The sequence below is a fragment of the Bremia lactucae genome, linkage group LG14 (assembly GCF_004359215.1).
Source record: "Bremia lactucae strain SF5 linkage group LG14, whole genome shotgun sequence".
NCBI classification, from domain to species: Eukaryota; Oomycota; class Peronosporomycetes; order Peronosporales; family Peronosporaceae; genus Bremia; species Bremia lactucae.
The window spans coordinates 1,374,354-1,385,472 of record NC_090623.1 but is presented as its reverse complement, the minus strand read 5'-3'; the positions used below and the strand labels follow the sequence as shown (position 1 = coordinate 1,385,472).

The window sequence follows — 11,119 nt, the reverse complement described above, 5'->3', positions numbered from 1 at the left end:
GCTTCTCTTGCGTGCAGTGATGTAGTTGTGGTGGGCGCGTTAGCGACGTGCCCGCCTACACTAAGAGCTCTGGTTAAGTGTCGTCACGGGAGCGGTAATCCAGCTCCTCGTGCGCACTTCCTAAGTAGAAAGTAGTTTTCAAACTGATTTATATTTAATCGTATTAAATATAAATACCTATTTTTACTAATGTCATCTCTATAGATAACACTAATACGTATTGCGAGCGTATTTTTATAGATACCTCGCGTAAAGGATGGCGCTAGGCGTCATCCCTCCTAATGTGGATGCACCTATGTGCATCACCTACACAAGGTTAGTCACAAATGTGGGCCACACCCTAGTGCTGGGTTTAATTACTTTATTTAAGTAATTGACCATCCTTTTAAGTACAGCAAGTGTACTTAACGGGGACTGTGTAACATTAGGGCAACTTTAGCCCGTTACAATCAGTGCCTGATCCGACATACGGGTAATTAACAAGCGTCATTAGTGCATTTGAATAATTGTGTGAAGACGAAGAATCAGTTATTAGCATAGAATAGGCAGCCAAACATATTCTGTATATTCGGAGGCGTACGTTAGCACTATGCATGCGTAAAATTAGCCAATCAAATTGAACTGAGGGGATTTTAGAAAAAAAACTGAGGGATTTACGATTCCTGTACATTTCATATACTTTGGCTAACTAAACGGTCATTTTACATCTTCGGATGCGTTCTAAAATGTAGATACATGGAGAATAACGGTTCCCTAAAATACGAATGTAAAATTTTATTCACTTCTTACACCAAATTTTTTTTCGATTGGTCATAAAAATGTTTTTCTTTTCGTCGCAAATTATGCATGCGACTTCGATAAATGGATAATTATATTTTTATGAGAACGTTTTTTTAAACATAGCGTTTATAAGAGGCCTTTATAATTGCTTGCGTCCAACGCCGTAGCATTAACTTGGCGTATTCAGATCAGCATTAAGCGCTAAGATCACGGCGTATTCAAAGATATACAACGAAAGTCGCTTGACCATCAAGACTGCGATCAGAAAATCGGCGCAAGAGAAGAGAGATCAAACTTGCTCGCCGTCTGTTCGCCAGACATTATTCGTTCGCACTCATTGTAAATATAGTAGTATGTCAAATTCGCGAGCGGCTACGGATCGTCCCAACGCCGCGCTCAAATAAATATTTAGTGCTTAATTTAACTTCTCAATCAGTCTCAAACTTGGGCGTTCGGGCGTAAAAGGAAGCTCCAGTATCGCCAGGAAGTATCGCTGAACATTTCAGTCCAAAAGTCGAATAGTTCTTCACCTGTTTGACCCCTTGGACCGCTCCATCGCCTCCACGAGTGCCGCTTAAAAAGCGAATTGCATTTTACACATCTGTTTCTTCACCAAAACTCAGCAATGTAGGGTCTGAAGGAGGCAAACAGGGATGTGTTGGTTTGGTCGTAGAAGTAACTCAGAATGGGGTGTACTTCTTTTTTCTAAGACAAAGGAAAAAAGGTAATCATCGGCGTGCCGACTAGAATATTTACTGCTCGAAAGCACGACAAAAGTTTGACTACACAGGCGTATGTAATCAACTTTCAGACCAGATAATTACAAGCGCCTCAGTTCCGCAGTAATTTGCTACGGATTTTTGCGCCATCCCCCATTTTAAACTATTTCTAGCGTTCTTGCAATGTGAATGCTCCTGTGATCAAAGTTGCTCTAGTCGTTTTAAAGTCTAGGCTGCCAAACCTTAATTTCTGTTTCAGGGAGGCCCGTTGGCACCTGAGGACATAACCTTTTCACCGATGATATATTGCGTTGAAATTAGCATATTGACAGTGGTTATCGCGAGCATAATAGTTTTTGAGGTAAGGCAATGTCTTATGTCTTAATAGTATTATTTGGTATCGCTGAGGGAACAAGATTTAAGCGTAAGTAGGTTTTACAGGCACCTAAAGTCCGCCTTAAGTTCGCGTAGTAATCGAAATGAAAGTGTCCAAAATGATGATCGACTATAGTCTGCGGTTCGGCATCCCTATTGCGCTGTGTTACGCCTTTTGGCGCCCCAAATCCGACGAGGAGATTCGCCATGACGTGGTCAGTTTCGTCTGAGACCTGTATTGCTTCCTAAAGTGACTCATAGTCTGTATCATCGTTTGTCTTTCTTATTGTACTATTTGCAGGAATCCAAGCTAAAGCCGGATCTAGAAGCAAGAAAGAAAAATCGCGCCAAATTTGCAGAGCTACTGTTGCAAAAAGACGGCATATCTAACGATTCAAAGCAACAAATAGACCAGGTGACGTCTTTCACAAGAACGAAAAAGCAATTGCTAGCCGAAAAGACGAAAGAGAAATAGAGCAATTTTAGAATTTACTTGCGTTAAATTACAGGCATGTGCCGTCATTTACGCTGTTGGAGAATAAAATTGATAATTTATATGGTATTAATTTCAATGCATGCTTGAAAAGTCAAATTAAAGTATTTTCTTTCGATTGGTTTAAAGATGTGCTCATTTCCGTTGCAAATTATGTAAGCGGCATCGATCAAAATGAGGTTCACCACGAAGACTCTACCTTAGCAATCGATGTGCGACCACCAAAAGTCATTGGATTCTTAATAGTGGTTCGAGCCGCCACCTTGTAAATGACCTATGTTTGTTGGAAGACCACTTTATTTCACCGCTAATTGTCTAACGCGGCACCGATTGGTGAATCGCTTCGACTTTAAAACAAGACAGCGTGGCGATTAAGGTCAAAGCTCTGGAGTTACATAAAACGGCTCGTCTTCTTCATGTACAATACACAGCAACTCTAAAGTGTTTTTTAAATTATGATAAGCTTGAGCACAAGGGTGCGTTCTTGAAAATTGCAAAAGGAGGCGCATTCTATCTTCTTTACAGGAGCCATCCCTATCATAGATGCTGACAGTGGAGACAATGTCCTCTTTTTGTTTAAGCTTGCGATGATAATTTGTGCAAATATCTATCACCAATTATAGCTGTGCCGACAAAAAAAAAAATGAATCCGATTCAGATGCTCAGTGTGGCACTTTAATAAAACTTCACCGCCGTCAGGGCCATTTATGCAACGACATAAATGGCCCAGACGGCGGTGAAGACTGCACCTTTTTGATTGTTATCTTGATCGCAGGTCTGTTTGGCCTACGATCAGGAAAAACATACAAAAATTGTAATCCATTAAATACACCAGAAGGAATTTGCCATTTGATGTCATCGGATGAAAATTCTTTTCTCGGCGTTAAAGTCCAATTTTTTCCCGCGATTATCTTTGTAACGGGCTAGAGTTGCCCTAATGTTACACAGTCCCCATTAAGTACATTTGGTACTTAAGGGGATGGTCAATTACTAACTAGACGTTCGAGCATTTTTTAATGCGTCCGAGATTTTTATTGTCGAATCCAAGTCTTACCGGCTGATGAAGGTGGAGAGTACAAAATGCTGGGCGGCTTCATTTTGTTATATAAGGCATTATATATTATGATTACCTTCATCGTTGTCTAAACTGCCTAACGTAAAATAACTTGATGATTATTTAAAAGTGTGATTTCTAATCTTACGTATGATAATTATAGCGTTTATAATTGCTTGGCGCCCAAGGCGGTAGCTTAACCAAGCTATCTGTCGCTGATCATGTTAAAATGTATTGGTTTCAACACGTGACTAAGGTCAAGAGCGCTCGCACTTGATTGGTTGGTTACAAAAAGAGCGTTCAGTAAGGAGACCAATTCAAGAAGGAGCGACAATTGAAGTGGGACACAGGCGACGAGCGATCGGAAGTGCCCTCTTGCACATGCAGATTAGTTAGTATCAAGAAATATAAAGCTAATTGAGCATGTTTTCTACCAACTTCTGCGGAAGCGAGTTGCGTTTTTGCAGAAATGTAATGAGTCCAAGTAACCGCGATGGCAGCGCAATCAAGCCGGCTGAAGTGGCTGAGGTGGTCAGAGGTCACAAAAGAGACGCCGACTACCATGTTGAATAAAACTCGAAGGTATCGGGGTCGGTGGGAAGGGCACACGGAATGCTTGCAATACTCGGGGACTTGTCTGAACGCATGAGGAAGGTTGCATCCTCTCAATCTGTACAAGCGGGACGACAACGAAAGGACTGTGCGGAGTCAGGTGTCTTTATACCGATGTTAAAAGTCGGAGAAGATATGACGTTAGAGCGCACCCCTTCTCCCAAAAGGCCGCCGAATATCTCACTGGCTATTTACATTGGTGCCTGGCAACCAACTCATGCAGAAGATGCTGCGCACCTGCCATCTCGGGGGGGGGGGGTTGCCGACAGTTGTGACTTGGTACAGAAATATAAGCCATGTATGTATTGACAGCATGACCAATAGTTTTATTCCAGCGAGAGGTATACCAAACCTGTCTTTACGCACCCTGATCGTCAACTTAAAGGGTTCTGGACGGAGGATAACGAAAATTAGTCTTGCAGCCATTTGATGGGAAAGAACCATACTATTTGATATTCCGAATGGGTTAGGAGTTCAATAGCCAAGTGGGCTTTTGTGACCGCGTATGTAGATTTTTGTGGCCCGAGTTTATCAAAGCCGATGTTTTCGGACAACACCTTTTCAGTACAGCACAGAAGCACTACCGTCGACTGGTGGAATATTGGTGGTCGGAAAGTCAAGCTCTGGAGCATGTAACGCGAAGCTTACTTAAGATTTTTCAACCAAGATTACACCCGCCCAAAGTATAAAGATGTTCACGGCGGGTAAAGCGGCTCATCTGTAGCTGAACGGAACATTACTTATCCGTGGCAGCTGTTAGCGACGCGTGTGGGGGGGGGTGGACACACGATTTTCGTTAAAATCGTTTAATTAATGATCTCTTATATCATTATTATGCGGATCCGTCCATGTGTGTCCAGACGAGATATCCATCAGTCGCATATTATGCGGATCCGTCGATGCGTATGACGATATTGTCCAGACGAGAAATCCATCGGTCGGATTATCTACATCAAAAGAAATTATTGTGACAATTCGCACAGTCTACACAATTAAGCTGCGCACCAATGCTGCGACGTAGTAAACGCTATGATTCAGCAAGAAACTTTAAGGTTAAGGGTAAGCTTGATTACCAGGGGTATTAAAGAGCTACCGCAGTGGTCAACGGGTCACATCAATGTCGCATGATTTAAGGAAAGAGAGTCGTTTTGCAATACAGCTGGTATTATGCGTCAAGTGAGCGAGGCAAATAACCAGGCGCTAGCATCGGTATAACTCGGTGCGAAATTCTGCACAGATTTCAACAGATTGACAACACATCTATTGAATGTTGCAAGAGCATTACTAAGCACCTGTGCATTACATGCCATTCCCAAAAATATATTGCTTGGGATGTTTACTGCTGTAAACGGGATACTTTGTTTACGGATTTGATAGAATCCATCCATCAAATTCATTGACGAAAAGATAGTACTCTTTGACATACCGTCAATGATTACATTTATTAGTGATATCGGCGTTTAAGTCGGTACCGTTGCAGCATACAATTTTTTTGAGCGCATGCACAATCCGCCACCTTCCTGTTGCCGTACGCACACAAAAAGTAGGAGAGCTATGTGGGGAAGTTGACTCACCCACATGGGCCGTTGCTTAGCTTCGGCAAAGAAGCTGTGGATCCTAGTATTTGTTTACGAAGCAGTGGCCACTGCTTCATCAAACAGTGGCCACTGCTTCATCAAACAGTATTTCTGACGTTGCTATCGATCGATCTTGTGTCGAGTTCCTTTATCCTTAGGAGACTCGCATGGCACCGAATCAGGAAATACATCCTTCCAATCAATCAAATTCTTATACAAAGGATTTGTTTTTAATGACTCCCATGATGAGACGTAAGACGTTCAATCCGGGTCTTCTCACCGAAGAGACTTTCGTCCATTCATGAGCTGCTAAGAACCCATTCGTTCTCAAGAAATACTATCGCCGACCGAATATCGGCCACGTACTCGTCATCTGCGACAAGTACGCAAATCTGCTTGACTTTGCCAATTCGCAGATCACGCAAGAACCGTTTTGATTCTAGCGGTGGCAATTGACTTATCTCCGAAGTTAACTTCGGAGGCGCTATCTAATCAAGTCTATAAGCGACTACACTTGATTCGTTGTTAACTAAGACATTCAATGTCTCAAGTCTTTTCTTAGCTTATTCTCATAGTTTTCTGGGGACTTTGTTCCCTCAGGTTCTTGAAAACTTTTCCATCAACTATTTCGAGACTTATTCCCATATGGATTTTGGGAAGTATTTTCCTAACTGCCTTGGGCTTTGGTTGCGCAACCCCAGCAACATCCTCTACAATCGACTCTCCAGTCGTTATAACTGTCTCCTATAGACAGTTTTTTTTTAACATCCTTCGATTTTGCTCTCTTCCACGCGACTTTTTTGAGTGGTCGACCTTTGACGCTGGTTGCGCTTATACACATCCGACAGTGACTAGTTTCACATCATAATGGTGGGCTTAAGCACAGCCGTCGGTATCGAACCCCACATCATAACCGCGGACCTTCGACACTGCCTATGCTTGTGCAAAGCCATCGGAACCAAACTCCACGTTCTGAAAAGTCGTCATGCTAAGGTCTAATATAGTCGTACTAACGCCCGAACCACAAGTGCGGCTATCTCATTTACTTGTTGAACATCCACACGCGTGCGAACGCTCCAAGACGTATGTAGAGGAGCTACCTCTCTCCTAAAGTAAGAGGAAGATTTTTAGACTCATAGAGTCTCTTAGTTTTATTAAATTGATGCGTTTAACAACTCAGGGAGTCGTACAAGCTATTAAAGCTTAATGATTTCTAGTTCAAGGAGTTCAGGGGTTTGTTCAAACAAGTGGCAACTAGTGCCCAAGAGGATATACCTTAGAAAGTCTTCTAACTCTTACAGATCAATGCGCAAGCCTTAGGAAGGCACTTAATGCTTTAAGATTTAAAAGGAAACTGCACTTTATTATAATATTTAATCTAAAGCCCTACCTAGCTAATTTTAAAATATATTCCGGCCGCCAGATTTATATCTGGCGGCGACCGTATTTGTTTGTTACCCATAATAAATGGGATTTAAGAAATTAACTATTTTAGAATAGAATAAAGGGTATTTTACCCATAAAGTAATTGTACCACAAAACGGTTCTCCAACCGATGTGTGCCCCATTACAACGTTCATCAGATGGCCATCTGCTGAAGACGAGAAAGGCATCGTAACGGATCGATGCTGAAATGTATCTATACCTCGTACTTATTTCGCCATGGTATCTCAAGAATGGCATCTAATCTGTCATTCAAATCCAGAACTTTAAAGTCGTCATGTATTGTTTACCCCTTTATGTGTATCGGGGACCAAGTACACGTTTTTACTGTTACAAATGCTCATGTTTGCTACGTGCACTGTCATCCTCGTGACAGATTTATCGCACAACAATCTTAAGCCTACGATCTTCTAGCGATTGGTGTCGAGTGCATCGGTTGACGCCCAACAATCGAAAAGCTCACAAATATCTTGTATGTTGCACGTAAGCGTAATTTTACGCTTGCCCTGTTTTAAATCTAGGATCTCTGCTCGGGCCCTGAATTCGGGACACGGCTGCTCAAACGTATGCCTGAGTTGAATTTTAAAGACCCAAAGACATATGAGTCGTGAGCCTTGAGCCTTGAAGCTCAAGATATGGCACGTCCGGTCAAGTAATACATGCCGAACTTTACTTTTTTTTCGTCGCATTGCCATCGATGCGGTATGACGAACCATCTTCACAAGAAGTCGCCCTCGACTGATTTGAACTTGGAGATATCATTCTTCAAAATTTCAGGTCGACGCGCACTTATCGGCCCGTCAGCAGCATGTAAATGTTGCTGTCTCAAAGTTTTAACTGTTAAGCTTCCTGTTTTCTTGTTGAAAGTGTTGCTGGTGAAGCAACGTTACTTTTTCTTGGGCCGCATTGAATTCAAGTTGTACAAACTCGGCTGTAGCCGCATGTTGATCGTCTGTGCAGAGCGAGCAACATGGCCCTAACGGCTATCCCACCTGCAGCCAAACTCATTCGTTCGACCGCTTTCTATTCGAGGTCATTCAAGTGAGTGAACATCTCATGCGTTACGTGGAAGCCTTTCTTAGGGGCGTGTGAGCCCCCTCTTTCTTCATTCAACATGTCTATGTTGAATGGCACGTACGTGGTCTTTAAGCGTACCACGAAGTGCAACCAGGTGTACGGGTACTTTTTGCTAGTACTGCTTCAGTACTAGTCGACCAGCATTGATAACAGTGAAGGTGACATGCATACGACAACTTCACGTACACGACGGGCAGAGGAAGACTTTAAGTTGCTAAGATATCTTAGCAACTTAAGGTCGATATTAAGAAGGCTGGAGAAAAAAAGGGAGAAACAAGCTGCATTAACGTATATTTTGCTGCGTATTGCAATATTCTTAGCTGACTTAATATATTAATCAAGTATCGATTGCAACTCTTTGCGCACCGCCCATTCGCGCGTCTAGCTGCAATTGACGGGGATAATTTACGTTTAACTTAGCTAATGAACAGAACTATCGCATTGTTTGCTACAATATTAACATGTACGGTAATATTTGAAGTATAACGTAAAATTATTATTAGAATATTATTTTATTGTCCTTTATCAAGGGAAATAATATTTATGTAACAGGTCACCCCATTGCAAATATCCTTTAAAGAGTCACCACTATATTTTCTTTGAAGTTTCCTCGATGAGGGCATAATTGTGGACTACGATAGCGGCACCGAAATCCTTTCCTGAACCTAGTGTCGCGAATGCGCTTACTGCGTCACGCAGGACACCAAACCTTGGTCCCCAACTTATATTAAACCCTCTCATGAGGAACAAGATGGAAGCTCTAAAACAGGAACAAGCTCGTCGCCCAGTCCATGAGTTGCGACCGCAACCTCCCGAAGACGTTTCTCCGCGCTGAGTGGTAACTGTTTGAGAAAACGCACGTATTCCATTAAGTGACGACACTGCGTTGTGATAATGAATCACTGAATACTGAAAGCACTGAGAGATTAGGACCGAGTAGTCTAGAGTGCGAGCACGTAGATTGGCATGTAAACATCGGATCACACTGAGTATCGATATTGATATTGCTGGAATACGCAAAGGCATTCCGAGCAATGCCGTAATTTCACGAGGATAACGCGTAAATGTTTACTGGATGATATATCCGAATTATTTCATTCTCCATCGGATGTCTAGGTTTACATCGGCTCTCGTTTTCAGCAAATTAAGGTTGAAGAGCCTGTAAACAGCTGATATTCTGGTCAATGGAGTGACTAGTAACATTGTGGTCGATATTAACTTGGAGGCTATCCCATCATTACATGCTCTCCTAAAGCTAGGCTAAATGAATGTCGATGAGTCTTGAAGTCTAGCGGCTTATCGAATATCGTGGTCATTCGACCTGCTCTTGATTAGAACTCATCATCTCTTCTGAATATAGCCGTACTTAAGGACACGAAAGTGGGATTCATGACGCGTAGTTGAACATCAAACCTTAAACACTCTTCATTTCGTTATCCAGCGTCTAACTTACCTCCTGATGTGGCATGGTATTATTCCACTAATGTAAAGGGGTACGTCAAAAAATTGATCTGGTTTCCGGAAACCAAATACTGCATAACACGGCAGGGACCTTTATCAAAGGACCAGTGTGACATCCTTCAGGATTTATTCGGTGCTAAGCAAGTGGCTGAAATCGTGCGTGAGAGTAAGTTTTCCCGTTCGACAACGACAATTTGTGTTTAGAAGCGAATGATAAATGGCGCATTGGACATGCTTATTATAAGCTTAAATTGCTGCTACTATACCACCACAAACAACCAACCGCTAAAAAGGATATTCTTCAGAAAAATACATATTGATGGTCGAATCTTCTCCTCGAGTCATTTTTTTTGTCAAAAGCATCTCATGCAGTCGGCAGGATCCCCAGTAGGTCCATGCCAAACACCCATACGTGTAGGTCAGCCTCCGTGGAAGGGTCGAGTCGTCACCACCTTTAAGTAGATGCTTCCAGTAGCGACGTGCACTAGGGCAGGTCTAGAACACATAGCTTGCCATCGCAGGAACAGCAGCCGAACACTCCGGGGCGCGACAGATCTTGAGAAGACCAATTCCGGGGCGCGACAGATCTTGAGTAGACCAATTCCAGAGCGGAGATCTGTTACTCGTTTGGAGCGGAAGCTTCGCTTCGATTTCGCTAAGCTTAAGGCCAAAGGCCCGTTACGTTCGGCATTTATGCCACAAAACGAAGAAAGGCTTAGCCGATATTTCAGTGCTTCGGTTGACCGTACAACCAAGGATCGAAGCCGCACTGATGCTGTAGATCCACCTAATCCCACGATTAGTGGTGGGAAGCGTCGTTTGACGCGAGTTGACCCTGAGCTTGGCGCTTAAAAACGTCAACGGCGTACGGGCAATCTTGCCGAAGAGGTACCTCGGACTCCCAAGAGTTTTCAGAAGAGGGGTACCCTAGCCACTTCACCAGATACTGGTATTGACCCTCACGACGACGTCGCTTTAAAAGTTCCTCCACATGGAACTGAAAGTCCCCCCGCGCGTCAAGCAGGCTGAAATTTCGGCAGAAGGATTTGATGCTCTACAGCACGAGGTGCAACTCCTTCGTGAGGTCGTTGCTCGGGTTGAGAGCTATTTTGAGGCGGATCGGGACCGTCTTCGACGCTGGAGTGTCAGCAGCCTCGTTTACAGGGCCAGTTGGATATCCTGGTGAGGATGCAGCAATCTGCGGCACGACCGCCTGTCTCGGCGCAAGCGCCTTCAAGTCCCGTGGGAAGTCCCGATATGGCCTAAGCAAGCCAACGTAAAACACTGGGTGTGTACGCAGCTTGCTAGGAATGTTTAGCGTATAAGCTTGGCCTTTTCTTGGCCACGACCGTAAATGGTCCAATAAAGCGCGGGCGCAATTTGGTCTTAAAGACCGCGGAAACCAAGTTGGTAGGTAGATTTTAGCGTTTAGTAAAACTCGGTCTTCGACCATATAAGAATTAATACAGCATCTATCTTTGGCATCTACTTGTTCTTTTTGTTAGTCTTGGCTATCAGCCATCGTTTC

The 11,119-nt window shown here is 43.2% G+C and overlaps 1 protein-coding gene across 1 annotated transcript; it reads left to right on the top strand.

Annotated features, from left to right (window-relative positions):
• Nucleotides 1-1,978: 1,978 nt before the first annotated feature.
• On the top strand, nt 1,979-2,514 carry CCR75_009478 (uncharacterized protein; the record flags this gene model as incomplete). The annotated part of the gene is made up of 2 exons (XM_067967517.1): nt 1,979-2,089; nt 2,176-2,514. The coding sequence occupies 2 exons, from the start codon at nt 1,979-1,981 to the stop codon at nt 2,347-2,349; spliced, it is 285 nt and encodes a 94-aa protein (XP_067816309.1). The 3' UTR covers nt 2,350-2,514.
• Between the last annotated feature and the right edge of the window lie 8,605 nt (nt 2,515-11,119).